Source organism: Cajanus cajan, chromosome 2, assembly GCF_000230855.2.
Source record: "Cajanus cajan strain Asha chromosome 2, NIPB_CcT2T_4, whole genome shotgun sequence".
Taxonomy (NCBI): domain Eukaryota; kingdom Viridiplantae; phylum Streptophyta; class Magnoliopsida; order Fabales; family Fabaceae; genus Cajanus; species Cajanus cajan.
In genome coordinates this window covers 80,690,538-80,712,414 of record NC_138518.1, presented here as the reverse complement: position 1 = coordinate 80,712,414, position 21,877 = coordinate 80,690,538, and the positions used below count along the sequence as shown (strand labels likewise).

Genomic DNA, 21,877 nt, shown 5'->3' with positions numbered 1-21,877 from the left:
TTTCTCCCTTCATCTCTATTTTGTTTTGCCCTCAATTTTGAGTGGTTCCACCCATTTTTTGTGGGGTTAGATGTAACCAACGAATTCTAGTGTAATCCTAACGTTTTCAATGATATATATATATATATATATATATATGTTGTTCATTCATTGTTGTGTTGTTTCTATTCTTAATGCTTGCCTTGGATTGATTCTCCTTGCATGATATAGGTTCCATGGGTATTGGAAAATAACCTTTGAAACTAGCTCTGAAACAAATGCCTAGTGGGAAATGTATCTAGGAATGGAGCTTGGCCCATTAGTAGTCTTAAACCCTAGCCCGTAATGCGGGTGTAGATATTGGATACTCAAGGGATTGATATTCAATATCCACACCTAGGCTCTTGCTCTAAGGGATTAAGTTTGAGTAAACTATTGGGTTGACTAAGCAATGAATTTAACAAGAGATTAAGGATTCATTAGTTTAACGTTTGGTGAAATCTGACCCCACAACCTCACAATACCACAATATCATTTCTAACCTTTTCCACTCACAACCAAATATTTTTATAATTTTCATTCTAGTAGTCATGATCTTTAATTCACATTCACATGACAAACTACAAATTGGAATCATTCTTTAGTCACGAATAGTCAATAAATGCTTATATTACCTTCTAATCCCTGTGCATACGATATTTTTACTACTTGAACGGCCGGTATACTTGCCGTGTTTGAGACCTTTGATGGAATTAAACTGATTTACAATTATAACAAAAGTACTTCAACGAAAATCTCAACAGGTAGCATAGTGAAAAATGTCATGAATAACACTAAAAGAGGTCTAACATGAATGTGACTAGCAACATGAGTGGTACAAATATGTTTGGTTAATGTAGACATGTAGTGTCATCTCATGATGAAAAAATATGGTAGCTAGGTCGGGATTGCATTTTCTAGGGTACATTGCCATTTTCTTTGACGAAAATTAAGGATACAACAAAGGAAGAATCAATAGATAATGTTTAGAAGCAATGATGAGTTAAAGAATTTAGGTTTGGTGAGTGCTAGATTGCTAGTTAGTACTAGTGGCCTCTTATATAGTTATTGATGCCAGTTTCGGTTGAATTTCTACCTTACTTGTGTTTGGGTTCATACCACATAAAGTAACAAAGGAGAAAATGTAATGCTGGATAAAGAATTTTTCGAATTTATACCTTTCATCAATTATCACACAAGTGCATAAAACTTCTATTATACTCTATTCATAACTTAATTAGTCAATTTCATATTGGCAACTTGATATTGTCTGTCAATACTATTTTATCACATGTACTTTTAACCTATCATGTTTGAAAATGTTATAATTACAAAAGTTTAACAAATTCATAAGATGAATCACAAGCTACAAGTTATTACAAGAAAGGTATAAACTTTTTGTAGTTTGAGTGTTAAAGTAGTTAAAAGTATTGGTGTCACTTTATGATGTCATTAACGGATAGAAACTTGTTGAATTTTAAGAGGAGTTAAAGTGTTTTTTAGTAATGGAAGTATGTAAAGGATTTGCGTAAACAAACTTAGTGAATTTTATTAATAAAGTTTGACGGTAGGTACTGTGGACCAGTTTTACATGTGGTCCAGAGTATACCATGAATTGTATGTATTTTATTTATCTCATTATAAAATATATAGTATATCCATCTACACTAGGTTAGGACTTATTTGTATATTCTTTATTTTTTTAATAACCAATTGTCTACCTCCACACTGGGGCACCTTGTCGATAACTTTCTCTGCTAAATTGAAAATCGGAGCATCGCATGGTGAAAACTCAAACTTAATTAGAGGGCCACACATGATCTTTAGGCCTGGAACCAACCATGGATCTCCACAAGTTCAACGTTAGATGGTGGTTAGATAGTAACAACAAGGCAACAAGGTGAAGATGAAAATTGAGAGCTAGAGAACAAAGCTTAATCCAATCTACAAGGATGAATGGAAGAAGCTAAAGTAGATGTGTTGGTGTGTGAAAGACCATTGTGTTTTTGGATAGGTGCCTTTTTTTTTTATGGATAGGTGTATTACATACTTTTGTAATGAGATGAATCTAATGGATACAATTCATTGTGGACTGTCCCCGATAGCATCCATCATGAAGTTTTGGGTTGGTAAGTTTTGCAATGCTAGAATATATATATATATATGACACATGACACCTTTAAAAATTAAGACATGAAGAAACTAGAGGCGAGGAAGACTCAATCCCGATCTAATGACTCGAACATGCTCATCCTAATTTAATCTATTGATTATCGAGTTTGTTTAAGTTTAAGAACGGGTTAAGATCTAAAAATGCGTCTTAATTAAAGTTTAGAAAAGAGTTAGGGAGAAACATATTCCAATTTAATCCAATATTTGCTCCCTCTTAGCTTTATTAGTTATTATTATATTTTTGTTGTACAATTTTTTGTCCATATTTTTCACATTAATGTCAATTATTTTTTAGGGATTATAAGTGTACCCTCTCGGTATGAGTATTGGGACGTACCCTATTGGTAAGTTTATGGATATATGACCTTAGCTGGTATATCAAGTCAATTACTTATCAAGGCATTAAGAAGAAGATCCAATGATTCAACCTAGTATTCTCAAAGCTGCAATAAACCTTGGAAAAACCTTATAAGGGTAGGTTAAGGCTTCTCTGTATACAACTCGCTCAAATGTTTTGGACTTAGATAGTAATTAGGGTTTTCTAGAAGCAATCCTCTATATCAAAACAATTAGTAATCATTATTTAATTTACAAAATATCATGTATGATAATGAGATACAAATTATATTTATAATTTCAATTACATTAATTAGAAATGAGAGCTTAAGTTTCTTATATTTTGGGATGAATTGGTCTCATCTAAAATTGACTCGATCTTAATTTAACTCATAAATCATCAAATTCATTTAGATTCAAGAACGAATTAGAATCCAAAAATATGTCCAAGAATTACCATTGAAATTGTGTGTTTATTCCCTTTCACATTCAAACTTAAGGGGAGTAATAAATAAGTGATAATAACATAAATTTATTTCTATTATCATTTTCTTAGAAGAATATTTTAAATATTTTTAGCTTAGTTGATAGAACATATTATCCTTTTCTATTATCTCATTTTATCTCAATGAAAATAATGTTTATCTTATTATTTAGTTGTTATGATCCTTTTATTATAAATATGTGTAGTTTATATTATACATATTGATAAGTATACATAAACCAAAAATGTAACAAGCACAACATCATATCCTCACACAAGCTCTTAAAAGAAACTTATATTGAGTTAAATTGTTTCCATAAATGGTATGGTGAATTCAACATGGATAATGTTGAGATTGTTGAGATTGACCTCCTTTCATTGTCAATAAGTTTGAACCATTGACTTTCAAGGTCACATTTATCATCTTTACTCAAGTAATTATAAGCATTGGTCACGATGACGTTATCATCTACATCTAGATACACATTAAAACCATCACTTAGTTTAGATGAAAGGTGCATGCTCGAATATGAGATAATTTTCCATTTAGAGTTGAGAGCTGAACATGTCGTGCTAAGTGTTGCAAACTTTTTTTTTCTTTCTTTGCATATATGCAAGAGTTTGTATTGTTCATCAATAGAGTCTTTTAGGGTGTGTATGTCCAACCATTAGAAAAAGAACAAGGCCCCAGTATTCACTTATGATGTAAAGACCTATCGAAGGGTGGAATATCAATTCATGTGGATTGCCTCTTATAATTCTTGCTTTTGCACAATGTCAAACAATATAAAGCTAAATTAGTGATAATGATATTATGAAACCAACTAATAGTGCATAGTTGGGAAAATAACATTTGCACAAATTATGTGGCTATGTGTAAAACTGGATCATTCAAAAATAATTTTAATAGAAAAAGGGTGAGTAAATTAGCAAAAGATAAGAGAGAAATACTAGCATCCTCTTTTAAACATTATTTTCTCACACTATTTATTATTAACTAAAATTTATTAGAAATAAAAAAATAACTCACCAAAAGATATACCAAAATTTACAATTTTTAATAAATAGTCGATAATAGTGTTAGAAAAATAATGTATTGCTAAATTAGAGAGTACAAAAAGGTCTTGATTAGTGGTTATGGTCATAATCATGCCTCGAAATGGATCTTGGAGGGCAATGATTCTATTTAAGAAATTGGTACTTCTAACCTAAGTCAAATCTCAAGTGAAAAGCCCATAAAACTCTTCCATTCCTATAACCCCTTCTCTAAAGTAGTAACTGTCAACAAGTGTCCAATGGGCACAATCCAAGTCAAGCTTGGCTAGCAATGCCATAAAATAGTTTAGATATGAATTGTCATTTATGTTGGTACCTCTCAAGTCTCCACCAAACTCACTCACAAATAATGGTTATCCTTTGTCCAATAAGAAGTCAAACATTCCCCTTATATTTTCTGTCACTTCTCCACGTACTTTGTTTGGGTTCCCATCAACCCAAGCTTGACCATCAGTGAAGCCATACATGTGCACCTCAAATACTAGCTTTCCTTTGAACGCGAGACTCATTGGTCAATCCTAAATGAATGATAAGTCTATGTCAAAATTCAGACAAAATAAAATGGCTAGAACCTTTGGATTTATTGCATGAACTGTTTCTGCTCCTTTCACCATGTGTTTTCAATTCAGAACAACAACTTATTATCTATAGAGAATTTTTTTCTTTATTTTTTAAATATTTTTCCTTCAAGTAAGACATTGTTTTACTTTTGTCCCTCCATCACAAAGACATCACTACTTCCACGTTTTGTTTTCTTTTCCAAATAGTACTTAACTGATTGAATTGCTATAATATTATCATCTTGGTGATAAAAATATTGTTTTAATTCTTTACAAACTATTCATTTTTATATTTGTTCTTCACAATTTTTTCTTTTTAAAAAATAGTTATTTAATTTAGTGATCACATAAGTTTAAGAAAATGACTATGCTGGAATAAATTAGGAGAAAGTAATTATATCCAATTTGAACTTAAATTGTATTTACTCTAATGCATGATAATCGAAAAATAAAAAGCAATGTAAACAATAAATTAAAAAAAAGTTGAATGAGCCTATTTAATTACATACAAATTTAGAAATTGTTTTGTTTTTAGAGTTTTTCTATCAAAAATAAAATATTCTTTATTTATGATAAAAAAATCTAAAAAAATATTTATAACTTTATATCTAAACGTATTGAATGTATACCGATGCATGATGCATGTGAAAGCAATATTTTACCTAATTTTGTTGTGCACATGTTATTTCAAGTTTCAACCCGCAATTACAACTTTAAACATAATTAAAAAATGGGTCTAACAAACAAGTAGTCAGCGTACAATGAGGCAGTTGTTAGTGACATGTGTTTTTGGTAGATATTTTCTATGGTTTGAAAAGGTGTTTTTGGCAGGTGGAGCTGTAGTTGTTAGTCATTACCTATACCAATCGTTGACGTCTTGTTTGGGCCCTCCGAGCTCATTCCTCAAGCTTATGCTCACCATATTAGTGACTCATTCGAAAACGGTGGCCATGTTGGTGAGGCCCAAGATCCACTGGTTGGGCTCAAAAAATTTGTCGCCGAAGAAGCCATTGTCGGTGCTACCGCAGCACCACCCTGGCTGGGTCACGTGGTTGTCCGCGAGACTCTTCACCACCACCTGGACTCATCAAATAAGTTGCCCCACACTCCACTCATCATTTAAGAATTCAGAATTGCAATTGATCAAAAATTACTTATAACTACATTTTGAATTATGTATAATTTCATTTTTCTCTTCCATCTTTTAAACTAATTAAGTCTCTATATTTTTAAAATTAAACAATTTTGTTCTCTTTCTAAAACTTGTCAAAATCACTATAAAATGAATTGATTGATTTTTTAAAATAGTATTTTACTAAAAATTTATAAACTAAAACATTAAGTTTCGTTCAAAATAATAATTTTCAAAATTTTTCTTTAGAATTTAATCTCACCCTACAAAATTTTATTAAATTTTCAATGATTTTTTTATTTATAAACTTTTTAGAATTATTACACATGCTATATTCATCTTGAACCCTAAATTATTTAAATATAAAATAATTATTTGAAAGTTTTAATTAGAAAAATTAATTGAAGGGAAAATTTTACTTATTTTTAAAAGCAAGATGATTAAATCAGCTCAAACAAAATTTGAGAGTACAAAATTATACATATCAATTTTAAATTAGAGAAAATAAAAATATAATTAAGTTAAAAATACTTACAATGGATACTTTTTATTATCAAATAATTAAATTAAAAATAAAATTTACATGCACTGATTTACACTATTAACCATCAAATATATATATATATATATATATATATATATATATATATATATATATATATATATATAGAGAGAGAGAGAGAGAGAGAGAGAGAGAGAGAGAGAGAGAGAGAGAGGAGAGGAGGAGAGAGAGAGAGAGAGAGAGAGAGAGAGAGAGAGAGAGAGAGAGAGAGAGAGAGGAGAGAGAGAGAGAGAGAGAGAGAGAGAGAGAGAGAGAGAGAGAGAGAGAGAGAGAGATGTGAAACCCAACGTGAACGACCACCTACCCATTGTATATCATATTCCACATTCGTTCGGCACGCCAGAACAAACCAATATATATGTATATATGTATGTTTAGGATCATGATTCATGACATACCATTATTTATTTATTTATTCATGTGGGTAGCTTGTTTGTTTTCTGTGTACTCTTCTTTTGTCATCTCTTTTCCATGGATTCCCTTCTCATAGTGTTCATTCAATTATTTCTTACAATATACTGTTTGGAGTGTATATCTTTTCCTGTCTGTGCTTGCCAACTGCCAAGTGTTTCTTATCTAACACTTTTTTGCTTTTTTAAACTGTTTATTATTTGCAGCCATTCTCAATATAAAGTGCTCCTATATAATTATAAAATGATAAAGAAAATAAGATACACTTAAAATCTTTCTAGATTAACTTCAAGTTAAATTGTACAAAGTAGCTTCAGTAGATTGAGCCCCCCTAAAATATATGACAACCGTTAGGAAAACAATTAAAAAAGTGTAGTCAATATTTTTACTCCATAGTTATTAAGCGAATATGATTATATATATATATATATATATCATCTTACGCATAAAAGCTTTTAACTCTTATTTCTAAAATCATAGCTTTGAAAGCTTGTGCAAAACCAATTCTCTCTCAAGATGGTATATACTGTACATATAGTAAACAAACACAAAATAAATACACTTTACAACTATTTGTATCATTATTTTCTGTTAACTATCTCCCCACCTAATTAATTTAAAGAAAGAAAAATACAAATTCTTTTAACTCAAATTTTTAAAATAATTACTATTATGAATTTTAAAATTTTATCAAATGCTTTTTAACTTTAATAAGTAGCTTAATAAAAAAATTTATTTATGTATGCATATATAAAAATACATGTGATATGTAATTCTTGTTTAACGTAATTCTATATTGATTTTGTTGAGCCTAAAATCCCAGCCATCGTTAGTAAATTTTGTACCATTTTTAAGGGTAATATAATGAGTTGAATTCAATATTCATGTGGATATACTTGATGCATTATTTCCCACTACTAAAATATAAGTGGTGACAATTCTGACGAATAAGACAACACATGGTTCGAGAAATTTACAATAATATTACTATAACAACTTATGTTAAGCTTAGTGGTTTCCATAAAAGGTCCAATGGCATGGATAATGTTGAGGTTGATGAGATTGACCTCTTTCCACTATCAATAATTTTGAACCATTGGCTACCAGGGTCACATGAACGATCTCTGCTCAAGCATTTACAAGCATTGGTCACAATGAAATTGTTGTCATCTACATCTAGACATACATTAGAACCATCGCTTAGATTGGATGAAAGGTGCAACTTTGAATCTGAAATCATTTCCCATTTAGAGTTAGAATCTGAACATACTATCCCAAGCGTTGCAGGCATTCCTTCATTCTTTGCTTGGATGCAAAAGTAAGTACCCTTTATTGATAGAATCTTCTGGGGAGTGTATTTCCAGCCATCGGCTAAATAGCAAGGACCCAATGTCAATGGATCTAATATTAAGTTTCTCATGACACACAAACCCGTCAAAGGATGGAAAATCAATTTGTATGGATTTCCTTTTGTTATGCCTGGACCTGCATGTTGTCAAAGACACATAGTTAAAGTTTTCATTAAGTGCTAAATTGATAGTATAGATTTCTTTTGATATATGTTGATCACATCACATGAATCCTCTAAAATGCTATTTTATTTGAATTAGGTATGATCACTAAAAATAGCAAAATTCTCCATTTAAATATTTAACATAAGTCCCAACTACCTACTAAGGATTTGAAGGCAATATACTTTAACCTGAAACAACTTCATACACTAAATATATTGGCAATTTAGTTTATCTTAAATAACATATATATCAATGGTGGCAAAAGCACAAAAGCAAAAGTGGTTATGAACATACCCCGAAATGGAAGTTGGAGGACAGAGATTCTGTTTAAGAAAGTGGTGTTTCTAACTTGGGTCCAGTCCGAACTAAGAATCCCATAAAACTCTTCCATTCCGATAACTCCTTCTCTAAAGTAGTAGCTACCAACGAGTGTCCACAAGGCCCAATCCAAGTCAAGTTCAGCTGCCACTGCCATGAAGCAGTTAAGGTAGCGGTTGTCGTTAATGTTTGTACCTCTCAAGTCTACACCAAACTCACTAATAAACAATGGCCAATCTTGGTTCACCAAGAAGCCAGAGGTTCTCATCATATTTCCTGCTACTTGTCCACATACTTGGTTTGGGTTTCCATTAACCCAAGCTTGACCATCACTAAACCCATACCAGTGTGCCTCAAACACTAATTTCCCCTTAAATGTGAGGTTCACTGGTTTTTTTTGAATGAAAGATAAGTCCTTGTCAAAAGATAGGCCAGATAGAATGACAAGAACATCTGGATTTGCTTCATGAACAGCTTCTGCTCCTTTCACCATGTACCTTTAATATTGAAACAACAAAATATCAGTTGGTATTAGAGATCTGACTAGAGATATAGTCAAATTATAGTATTATCCAAGTTGATTTTGTAAAATTAAAATAGACTCAATCACTCCTTATAAATTATAATAGATGTGATTTCTCAATATTGTTAATGAAGAAAAATGTCCAACATGTAAAAAAATATTTTACTCCAATCTTGTTAATGACATGATACTCAAATATTATACAAACCGGGACTATGCCAAGAAATTTCATTTGGACAAATAACAACCTAGGTAGGTGGTGTTGTAATTGTTACCACTTACTTGTACCAATCATTGACATTCTGTTTGGGCCCTCGGAGCTCGTTCCTTAAGCTCATACCCACCACATTTGTGACTCCATTAAAAAGTGTGGCCATCTTGGTGAGGCCCGATATCCAGAGGTTTGGGTCGAAGAATTTGTCGCCGAAGAACCCATTGCCGTCGGAATTACTGCAGCACCACCCTGGCTGAGTTATGTGGTTGTCCAATATAACCATCACATCGTTGTCCCCGAGACTTTTCACCACTGCCTAGAGTAGTCACAAAAATGATGCCCACACGTAACTCAAACTTGAAAAAACTCATACACTACGTTGACACAATACTCTTCTCTTAAAAATACCCACTAAGAAATCGTGAAACATAAAAAGACACAAATTAATAATCTTCATAATAAAATTTTAATTTAAAAAGTGATTTATTGATCAATTTGTAAATATTTTATCATGCTCGACGTGGACCCGAGAATTTTATGTATTCAATTAAAATTAATATATCCCTTATGTTAAAAAGTAAAAGCACACTTGATTATACAAAAAACATATGACATTAGATCAACAATGTTGTTTTTTTTTACACGACAAATGTCATTTTTTTATTGTGTCATATATATATAAAGAAATTAATGTCATTAATCTAAATTAAATATAAATAACTATATTACACTTCTTTAAAAGGTGGGGACCAAATTGAACATTTGAGATGAAATATCAAAAGACTAATTTGTAAAGAAATTTTATTGCGACATAAATGGCAATTACTAAGGAAGTTGGCTGGAGATACCAAAATATCAGTAACCACCGTAAGTCAAGTGGCATCAAATAAGGTTCATCAAACACATCAGTATCAAGTGATAAAGCTAATAGCTAAGAAGATAAGGATGATGAGATAATTGAAACTAGTCAACGAAGTGGTTAGGCTAATAAGGCAATTGAATTGTATAATTAATAAAAAAAGTCACCTGAAAAGCTTGGATGAGGGTAAGATCAACGATGGAGGGGTTGTTGGCTTGGAGACCCGCAATGGATTGAAGAAGAGCAAGGTTCTGAAAGGAGCGTCTAACGGTGAGAGAAGCGAGAGAGTCATTGGTGAGCAAAAGAATGGGCCAAGTGAGCCTGACACAGTTGAAGCCCATGGACTTTATTCCGCTGGAAATGACGTCCACGGGCTGCTTGCTGAGCCCCTCGGCCACCACAACTTCCAAATGGGAAACCCAATTCACACACGCGAGCTTCACCCTCTGCCCATCTTCGTTCACGATCCATCGAGATTCCGTGTGAAGTGGAAGGCCCGTCACAGACACGGGCTTAACTTCAAATATGGCTCCCGAGAGAAGGAGAAGATTGAAAACCAACGTGCAGGACCACCTACGACTACCCATGTTGTGTTAGTGACATTTTATGAACGCCGGAACATGCCAATTTATATATCCAGGAATGTGGAAATTTTATTTTTTGAGTTTAAGCGACTTGTTGCTTTGAGTATTGTATTATATTTATGTCCTCCTCACCAATCATCATTAAGTAACATACTGATTTCAAAGCCATCTTTTTCTCCGCCTTACAAGAGTGCTCTAGACTTTTTCTGCCATGTATAGAGTTTAGATTATATTAAATGTACCTTGGTTTTTCACTTTCTTAGGCACTTTCGTAGTAGTTCAACATATAAAAAAAATAGCAAATTAATCTCCGCTCTTTCTTTTCATTAGTGATTTTGGTCTCCTTCGCCACTAGACATTAACAACTTCAATTAACGTGTGACATAGTATGCTAAGTGTAACATTAAGAATCTCATAAATGTCACATGTCATGTTACATGAATGATTAAAATAATAATTGTACGTGATAAAATGAAACAAAAAACTATTCAAAATATACTATCATTTTTATTTTATTTTTACACCAAGGGATTCTTTGCTAAAATAATAGTTTGAATGAAATAAAAAAATATTATTATGAATATTCTCATAATTAAGAATCTTTTATGATGAGTAAGTGATCTCATATTGATTAAAGGTATTTATTTCTTTTATTTATCAATGTGATTGCCTCATAAAGACTACACAAAAATCGGATATTGTGAAATAGAGATAAAAAAAAATAAATTATTGAGCGATACTCAATGAATCAAATAATATCTTCTGCTTATTTAAGTAATTTTAAATTACTTCTTGTGTTATACATTTTATAATAAATAATTATATTAATTTGATGATTGATTGTTGATCGAGAATTTTATAATACATTAGTTCAATGAATATTTATATCTTCAGGTGATAACTTTTGCATCTCCACATCAAAAAAAAAAAAAAAAACATCTCCAATATTTAAGACACAAAGAAATCATACAAGTAAATTAATTTTTATATATAAAATACAAGTAATTATTTTATGTGAAAACATTTTAGGATTTTTTTTTCCACAAGAGCATTTTAAGTGATTCTTTTGACTTCATATCTAATTCAATTTTTTTTATTATAACTATTCATAAACTAAATTTTAATATTTTAAAATAAATTATCAATAAATAAAAATAATATTATGATACAATATAAATCATTTATCATAAATCTAAAATATAATTTATAAATTTTAAAAATCTATTTATTCAAATTTTATATATAACTTATATATTCAAAATTAATATTTATTTATATACATAATTTATTTTAAATTTAGTTATATATAATAAATACTTAACTTGTACATTGTACATACTAAAATACTAGTTTAATATTATATCTCTAACTCAAAACCTCAGTATATGTTTGGACTTTAGTTGCTAGAACTCAAAAGTATTTTTCCTTTGAAAGAAAAAAATTGTTTCTTTATTTTGTGCATTGAAATTTTTATAAGTTCTTTTCCAAATTTTATTTAAATTCAGTCTTATAACATTAGATTGTGTGAGTCTTTATTAGTTATATGTTGTCAACTTAATTATTTTTTTTCAATATAAGACTTCTTTATTCACACTAGTGACTCTAATGATATAACACAAACTTTTTTCTCATGTTAGTACAAGTTGATACAAGTAGTTAAAAGTCTCACAAGATCTCTTAACATTTAAAAATTATGTTGAGTAATCATAATTCGGTGACATTATTTAAGGTTAAGGTGTATACTTTCTCTAGATAAATTTCTACTGATAATTCCAATATGTCATATAACATCTTGGTCCTAGTATCGAAGACGACTTTCCATCTTGCCACTTTTATTTAAAAAAGAAACTTTCCTCTCAAACTTTATTAGCATCTTATTAAATTTTAGTAAAATGTGGTTGATTGTTTCTTATATATACTTTTCTCTCTCTCTTGGTTAAGTGTTGCTTCTTAACATTATTATGACATAGATGCAAAAGTAAAATAATTGTTGGTTAATTTAACTTGTTACTTGTAAAATCAAACTATCTGTCATGATTTTTTCTGTTAAGAAAACAGTTTGGCTAAAGTAAAGTGATTGAGTGACACCTACGTATAGTATTGCATTAATTAGCATCATAAATGCATGGAAAAAGATTAACATCCAATTTCATTTTGGTGAGATAGATTCAGGTAAAGGAAAAGAAAAATAGCAAAAATATTTAAGAAAAAGTGATAAGTGATGTAATGATAAAGAAAAAACAAATATAAAGAAAACGTGTGAAAGTGAGATGGAAAACAAATGAATGTGTTTATGATTATCCATAATGCATTACGCGTTGTAGTGTAGACGTACCGTGACTCCATCCAGTTTGCTAGTTTGAAGTTAAATAAACACTTGAACTTAAACGTGGTGTTAAGTAATAATTAGGTAGGTGATATCACGCAACCTTAGGCAACATTCTTTCAGAAGATGGCAAATTAATTTGTATCGTGCGTGCACTCTATATATAGTTCCTCTTCGACCAAAAAAGGAAATAAGACAAAGTTCAGACTTGAATTGCGGTGAACACATTAACACTTACAATGCAAGGCAGTGGAAAAAACTGGCTATTGCTTCTTATTTTGGTACCTGTGGCTATTGCTTCTTATTTTGGTACCTGTGGCTATTGCTTACTACAATCTTATTTTGTGCTCGTCTTTGCACGATTGCGCCTCTTTCTTCCTGACTTTTCTTTGGTTGGTGTTTGAAATTTTAAAAATTCAAAATAATTCGATAATGAATAGACAAAAATGAGTCCCTTGATGGGAAAGTATATATTTACAATAAACAAACTAATAAAAAAGTTAAGAAATTGACAAGGAAATTAGATTAATAAGAAAAAAGAAACACTTAACACGAAATTAGAAGTGCGAAAGGGTAAACTAAAAGCATTACTAACCATATAAAATCTAATCAAAATACGCAGGTTTAGTTTCTCATGCTCCAGTACAACCAATACATGTATCATTGTACATGAAGAGAAAACTAAAACAGTATATATACTTAAAAAAATCCTAAGAATTTTTTTTTCAAGCAGCTTACTCAAAACATGAAACCTACGAGATGCACAAGCTTCATATGTACAGTGAGGCAACGTGCATTCACAATTCTTCCTACCCTGGCATAATGATTTAACTTTGTTCAAAATTGCGAAATGCAGTTTTGTGTACAATACGAGGCAAAAAACGTATCTATCATGATTCAGGCAACCATGCTCCTCTCTTTGCTACCCTGCATATGATGTATCAAGTTAGTTTTTGATTTATTGGATCAATTAGGCACTCAATTTATGACATTGTCAAACGTATATAACCTTCTTCTGCATGCATGCAATTGCCACTGAAAGCAGGTCTGAAGCAAGGTTAACTAGTAAAGCTTTATTCTGGTATTGATTGTGCTTCGGCAAATGGGACATGATTCGAGGGTTTCTCCACAGTCGCAACAAGTCTGCCACGTTTGAGGATATAGCAATGGGAAGAAAAGTTAATATAATGTCCCAGTCTTAGATTAAAGATGAATGGGTAGCATATAAATAAACACGTTACCTGATGCCCGCAACCAAAGGCCATATCCTTCCCATTAGTAAGACAAATAGGACAAATCTGCAGTCAACCGTGTCATATGTAAACCATTGTTGACTTGTTGAAACATCATAAATCATGATTCATGATGATCATGTCATGCCTCAGAGTTATATGAAACTAAAAGTCACATCTTAAGTTGAAAATAATGGTCTAAATACCTTGTTATCATATAAGCCAATTGAAGATGATTCTGCGTTAACATCATCGTTGACAGAATATGTACGTGTACTCTGCTGAAAACTGTTTGAACGAAAAGATGTTGTGCTGCTGCTAGCAGAAGCCCTCTCATAATGAGGTGGAGGTAGAGGAACCCTGTCTGGTGAATGTCCATTCCGTGCACTACATTCATCGATGAAGACATGATGCAAATTTAGTTATTACTTATTACCTTATAAGAACTTCTATAATAGGCTATAACTATAAGTACCAGGTTTTTCTATATATAATATTCATTTATTACCCCAATATGCCAAGATCTATGGTTGCCTTATATTGAGAAGGTATCTCCATCAAAGCTGCTAGAGCAAACTCTGTCTCCTTTCTGCTTGAATGTATACTCCTTGACATAATTTCGGTGAAATTCACAAACTACACGCAGCAGAAAATAAAATATTCACATTTCAGCATAATAGGAATTGTAAATGTGGCAAGTCAATATGGCCAAGTGAATTAAACCAAACCTGAAAATTGTCAAATGCTCGAGCTGGAATGTTATCATCAAATTCCCTCATCATATCCCACGGTCCATCTCCAACCCCGACCAAAACTATTGAAAGTGGATACTCGCTGCAATTATAAAGGAGTATAAGAATGTAGGGCGGCATTGCAGAGGAAAGAAAACAACAAAATTTACCTGGCTTTTACAATTGCATCAATTGTCTTCTTTTCCTGTGGACTTAACTGGCCATGTTCTGTGTCAACGCTCCTAGTCACCTGTGGCAAAATTTTAAGTATCCATTTTTTAGATCTTATACATCGAAGCATAAAAAGGAATACCTACAGTAAAAGATTAATCATTTATTGAAGCTTGACAAACTTAGGGCATTTCGTACCAAATGAACATTGACCATGCTAGATAATTTTTGTTGTGACAAATGAAATTGCTTGAAGCTCCAAACACCAACAATATATTTATTAAAGGTTCAGCACAAATTGATAAATAAATAAGGAAATCCACTTTTCTAAAGCCTCCTAGGTATAACTGTTTGTTGAATGATGCGTGTCACCACAGGACTGTCTATTCAAGTTCATCTTTAGTTCAGCTGTATTCATGTAATTAACCAATTAATTGTAGCAAAATACTGTATTCTGCAGATATCAATGCCTAGATGTTTACTTGTCAAAGGTAGATATTATAATTATCTACAACAACAGAAGCCAAACAAAAAATAGCTGTCATGAAACTACTAAATCATTTTAGTATTTTTTTTTAACCTATGATACTTTAGAGTCATATTCTCAAAGTTAGCGTGATAACTGCCAATGAAACAATTGATAACTGGTGCATATTTAAACTAGTTAAAAAAAATGTTCTTTTCAATGGTAAGAACTAATGTATTAAAAGTACCTGTCCATCAGCAATTATTAGCAAGACATGATACTGGCCGCCACTTTGCTCAACTATAGTCATGGCCATCTCAATAATAGGGGCAAATGAAGTGGGTCCTGTCACATAAATGCAATGAGTTATGCTGAGCCTAATTCAAAAATGCTATCTAAGATCATTGGTGAAAGCAACACCTGCCAGACGCAGGCTAGGAACAATATCTCTATATCTTAATAAAACTTCCTCAAATCCATTGCAGAACCTTTCATCAGAATGGAAACTAAAGACATCTTGATCATGTGTTGATGCTGACAGGGGAAAAAAGACAAGAAAGAAACACAATCAAGTTGGCAATTTGGAAACATAACAATTTGAAAGGCACGAAGATTTATATCTGGAATTACCATCTCCAAATCCAAAACAAGGAATCAAGTTGTCCTCGTCAAAAGCACTTATAGTTTTCCCAATAATTGAGATTGCTTGTTCATAAGGATTATGATCGCTTCCTATATGATGTAAACTTTTTCGGTTGAATGACCTCTTCCCTGGTTTCAAAGTGAATTATGCAAATTTAGTACCACAACTTACAAGAAATCCAAGCATCAATATGTGAGTAAGATAAAACCTGTCCACTCGTTGCTCTTTGTAAAATCAATGCCAACAATGAGATTAGAAGATTCCAGGCCAGCATGTGAAAGAGCAGTGGTAACCTGTGCCCAGGTATTTCATTAAATAAGGTATTTTAATGAGTCGTAAGTTGTAACTGTGAGAATGGTAATTTAGGGGTGAAACAAGCAATAAGATTAACAATCTTGATCGATCTATAATTTGAATAAGGCTACCCTAGTACTCGTTACATCTTGTTATGGATATTTAAATAGAATAAAAGAAAAAAGTAAGATAAGACAAGCTAGCAGTAAGCTTCCTCTAAATATTTTCTAAAACCAACCTTGTTGCACACTTGGACCAGTTTGCTCCGGGAAATGTACTGGCTACTGACAAAATTTTGTCTTAACCATGTGTGCCCAAAGCAAACATTGATAGCATCTATACTGCTACCAATAATATAAGGTGAATTATGGGATGCTCTGCTGATTCATGCATACATGATCAGGAAGAACAATAAAAATAAGAAATAGTAGTCTTTTCACATAGCAGCTTTTCTTAAGCCACTTCTATATTCAATGGCTTGAATTTAAAGGTCATGCCAAGTTTCAAAATCCGCTGAAGCATAAAGGTCTTGTAAAGAAAAGGGTATAAAGTTTTTACACTATTACTCATAGTAAAAATGTAAGTACTAAGCAAGGGTCTCGCCAATTTTATTTTTTTTCAAAATTCAGTATTTTATATACATTTTTTCTTTCTTGAACATGGTCCCCAAACAAGATCCTTTTGGTGGTCTAGCTCTGATAGTGATTCTGACACCCTTTTGCTGTAGGGAAAAAACATTCAACAAAAAGACGTACTTCAGAGTTTCTTGTTACAATGAACCCTATTTATGAGCCTAAATATTTCGATTATCAACGTGGGCCATCACAGGCAGAAATTTGAAGTCTGATATCAGAAAGAACAAAACTGATTTCCTTTCTTTTCCTCCCGTTTGTGCTGACTGCTGAGATGAGACTTGAACTTTTTCCATCGATGCCATTCACATTGAAGTCAATTTCCCTAACCACAAGGTCCCTATCCCCCTTTCTTACTAAACACAAAAGTCAATGATGTAAACAAACCAAACCAAAACCGATGAAAAAAAAATGCTCATATAATTCATAAACAAATCACAACAGCTCAACATAAGCAGCGATAAAATTACCTCATCCAGTGAATGGTAATCATCAGCTATTCTGGAATATCTCCTATCCAACCTCCTTTTTGGCCGTGAATAATCGTGGAATGGAGCCGTTGCAGGGTGGTGAAGAGGTGTGTTATATGGATTTTGTTGTGGGTATGCTTGTGATGACCGAGGGTATTCATAGTTATCCCATGAAGATGAAGAACCAGCAGATCCATACGATGAAACATGCCTCCTATCAGACCCTTTTGAACTCTTACCTCCCATGATCGACTCCTTCAGAATCAACACAAGGAGAAACAAAACCACCAAAGCAGTCCAAGTCTCCAGCTGCAATTGCAAACTTGTTAATTGTTAAATTAAGTTGAGAACATACATTTATATGTTCACGGATGAACCAAACTAGAACACTGAATAAGAATAGATTGGATATAATCTGTTATTTAAATTTGAAATATGGTTGTTATCCCTTTCTATATAACAGATTATATCAAATCTGTTATAATCTATTAAAAACCTTACAACTTTGACCCGCGATAAAATTGTGCAAATTACAAATTCTGGGAAACTCATAAAACTTAACGAAGCATCACCCCAAGTTTGGTTGGCGAAATTTCGAGGTCTAAATAAGGAATTTGAAAGAGAAGACCAAGAAAAATAAACTGAGGCGCCGAAAAATGGAGTAATGATGACTGAATCAAATGTCAGCCACCATTCCACAATGGTAGTAAAATGAGAGTTTCAGAGGAAACATTTTTTCCATACCTCTAGAAGCATTGTTTCCACAGAAGAATTGCAAATGAATTGTGAGAGAATTAACAACACGCTGGATGTTAATATTTCACGCTAATCACGTCAAGTAGAATAGCTTCTCCTAGTGGAACTAAATAGAAGGAAGAGGACAATGAATTAAGAAAGCTCCTGTTCGAAGGAAACCAGCAAGGTCAAGTCAACACCTATCCACACATTATTATAATATGTGAAAGCCTTAAAACCAAACACCAGAGCAAATTAATTAACACTTTAATTTAGAAACTTTGTTTACATTGCCATTCGACAAGTAAATGAATATTCTGCTGACAACTAAGTAATTATAATATATTTGTCAGTTTGCGATGATATTAACAAATTCAGACAACAAATCGTCTTTTTGATTATTTATTATTTATTTATTCATTCACTCATTCAATAGGAAGTGGAAATCACTTTGTGTTTTTCCTCGATCCTTCCCCGTAACCACGGCGTTATCGCGTAAATAATATTTACACGCTGATAAGAAATGTCACCATGTTGACGAGTCCCACTGTCCCAAAGGACCTAAACTTCCAAGAAATCTCGTCAACTAAACCAACATCAACTATGTTATTAAGGAAAAAAATAATGGGCAATTTTTTTTAAAATTTGAGAATGGATAAATTGTATTTCTTATACACAAACTTAAAGTATTTCAAAATACGACTCCTCTATTTATAATTTTAAAATATTTTTTTTAAAAATTTAAAAATCAAAGTTGTATTTAATTATAACATGACTTTCGTAAATATTTTATTTAAAAAAATAGTAAAATCTATTTATTCTCTTGACTTTTTTAAAACAAAAAATTACTCTGTTCCCCCCTTTTTTTTACTTTTAATTTTTATAATATATAATATTTTTAAAATTGAAATAAATTTTCTGAAAAATTGTTTGTTTCACTATTAAATTTTTTCTAACGTTTACTTTTTTAAAATTAAAATAAATTTTCTAAAATTACTATTAATATAATCTAAATTTTTTATATGATAGTAAAATTAAATAATAATTATTATATCAATAATTATTATTAATTATTATATAAACACCATAATAATAATAATATTATTAAAGTAATACATTTTAATTAACATAAATTTAAATTTAAGAAAGTTATAAGATAATATTCTACATAGGATAATTACTACAATAGTTATAAGTATACTATGTTGGTTTAACACTTGCAAACAGACTTTGTATTTGTGGAATTTTGGGTTATATTATTTACTATTGGAATTGATTCAATTTGGCTTATGAGGAATTGCATGGTTTTTAGAGTTTAGGGTTTAGTATCTGTCAAATATAGATCATCCAAACAAACCACTATTATCCCATATCAATTAGCACAAAATAGTGAGTAATTAGATGCTTACACTAACATAACTTTCTAGTAGTTCCTATTAACAAATTGATAACTATGCACGAGGCCCAAAAAGGCACATAGGCTCACTAAGATTAGTACAAATACAAACCGAGTTAAATGGTAGGTATTATTGATTAGATAATTCTTTATTTAATAATATTTATTATTTTGATCAAATACTTTCTTGAGTGTTGAAGTACCGTTTGTCTCATAATAGGAGACGGAGTCCCTTCACACAGAATGTATAACCCATCAAAGAAACATTTGTCAAGACCAAGACAAGATGCTAGCACATAAGTGTTACTATACTAATACAATACTTAAATATTCATACTTACACACACTACCCATATTTTACTTATGTGTTAATTGTTAAATCAATAAAAATAATAATTTAAACATTACTATAATTAAATTAAAAATTAATTCTTGAATTATCTAAGCATAATATTAAATTACTAAAAAAACAAAAAAAAACTTTCAAATATAATTTAAAATTATTTAAACATATATCATAACTCATAACTAAACAACATTATAAACATAATATTTTAAATATAATGTTATAATAATTTAATATAATCATTAAAAACTTACAAATACTCTCTGAAACCTACCAAAAAAATATACTATAACGTTAAATAACTTATAATTATATTATAAATTTAAAATAACACATTGACATTAATTACCTTTAGAATCAAATTCTTTATATTTATGTAAATGCTTATATATTGTTTTGGTCTCACAATATTTTTTGTTATAATATGTAAAGACGACAGAAGGAGTAAAAGACAAGGAAAAATCGAATTTTTGCAGATGTAACAACATTTTGGCAAGTTATATATCGTGAATAATTTATTTTAAAGTTAAACAAAATTGATAATCTTAAATTTAATTTTAAATGATTAGATGAAATTAATAATTTTATTTGGTTAAATTATTCATAATTACTGTACAAGTTTTATAGACAACCATATATATATATATAAGGAGGGATCCGTTTACTCTAAGAGTAAGGAGTAAGTCTAGGTTTAGAGTTTAATAACTCATGTTCTATATCAAATTTCAACGATTCAACCGTTTTTAAAATTCTGAATGCATAAATTAAGTCTGCAATTTTTTTAAAATTTGAAAATCATTTGATACTTCATTCCATTAATTCAAATCGACGAATAATCATAAAATTATTTTATACATTGATTTAAATTAATGAAACGAAGTATCAAATGATTTTAAAATTTTTTAAAAAATTTGCAGATTTGATCTATGTATTAAGAACTTTAAATTCAACGGTTGGATCGTTAAAATTTGATGTAAAACATGATTTATTGAATGAAGTAAATTTAGATAGACTTACTTGTGAAGTAAACGGATCCCTCCTCTCTTTCTCTCTTTATATATATATATATATATATATATATATATATATATATATATATATATATATATAACTAGTAAATAACTTGTGTGTATGTACGTTTTCTTTTTTGATTACTTATAAAATAAGTTTTGTTTAAATAATTCTATATTAAATTGAAATAAAATAATAAGATGAAAGTATATATAAAGGAAAAAAATGATGCAAATTTTATATTAGATACAAATGAAATTCATTTAATTAATCATTTTATCTTCAATTAAAATATTTAATTAAATAATGCATAATATCATATATAATATAAGTAACATACTCTATCAAGTTAAACAAATGAGTTGTATAACTCTATTCACCCAATAATCAAAACCAAGCTAACACAGATAATAATGTATTATTTAATTAATTATTTTAAAAATTAAACTATGAAAATATATAGAAAAAATAAGACAAGTGAAGTAGTTATATATAATAATTTGACTTCCAACAAAAAATTTCTCTCTTTTTAAACATGGATTTTTGCTATAAATAAGATAAATCACTTATGTAAAATTACATTAGAGACAAGTAATTTATTTGAATAATTAATATGTACAAAATTATAAAACTTATATAAAAGTATTTATTTAGCCAACATAATATCAACCAAAATAGTAA

The 21,877-nt window shown here is 30.5% G+C and overlaps 2 protein-coding genes and 1 pseudogene across 4 annotated transcripts; all 3 read right to left on the bottom strand.

The window, feature by feature from the left end:
- Window positions 1-3,256: 3,256 nt before the first annotated feature.
- LOC145954616 (glycosyl hydrolase 5 family protein-like) lies at window positions 3,257-6,165 on the bottom strand (annotated as a pseudogene).
- A 1,529-nt stretch (window positions 6,166-7,694) lies between these two features.
- LOC109799341 (glycosyl hydrolase 5 family protein) lies at window positions 7,695-10,995 on the bottom strand. The gene is given in 5 exon segments (XM_020359870.3): window positions 7,695-7,754; window positions 7,756-8,216; window positions 8,540-9,060; window positions 9,369-9,616; window positions 10,327-10,995. Coding segments are annotated over 5 exon segments (1,665 nt in total). The 5' UTR covers window positions 10,747-10,995; the 3' UTR covers window positions 7,695-7,739.
- A 2,648-nt stretch (window positions 10,996-13,643) lies between these two features.
- Window positions 13,644-18,698, bottom strand: LOC109799499 (E3 ubiquitin-protein ligase RGLG5). Of its 3 annotated transcripts, none has more exons than XM_020360070.3 (13): window positions 18,453-18,698; window positions 17,709-18,017; window positions 16,521-16,605; window positions 16,300-16,440; window positions 16,090-16,203; window positions 15,917-16,014; window positions 15,203-15,282; window positions 15,030-15,135; window positions 14,810-14,937; window positions 14,508-14,688; window positions 14,311-14,367; window positions 14,079-14,212; window positions 13,644-13,996 (listed from the first exon to the last, which is right to left on the bottom strand). In XM_020360070.3, the coding sequence occupies exons 1-12, from the start codon at window positions 18,462-18,464 to the stop codon at window positions 14,132-14,134; spliced, it is 1,392 nt and encodes a 463-aa protein (XP_020215659.1). In that variant the 5' UTR covers window positions 18,465-18,698; the 3' UTR covers window positions 13,644-13,996; window positions 14,079-14,131. The 3 variants fall into 3 exon arrangements, with proteins under 3 accessions (XP_020215659.1, XP_082925404.1, XP_082925405.1); XM_083069278.1 differs by lacking the exon at window positions 18,453-18,698 and adding an exon at window positions 18,210-18,417; XM_083069279.1 differs by lacking the exons at window positions 16,090-16,203; window positions 18,453-18,698 and adding an exon at window positions 18,210-18,419.
- Between the last annotated feature and the right edge of the window lie 3,179 nt (window positions 18,699-21,877).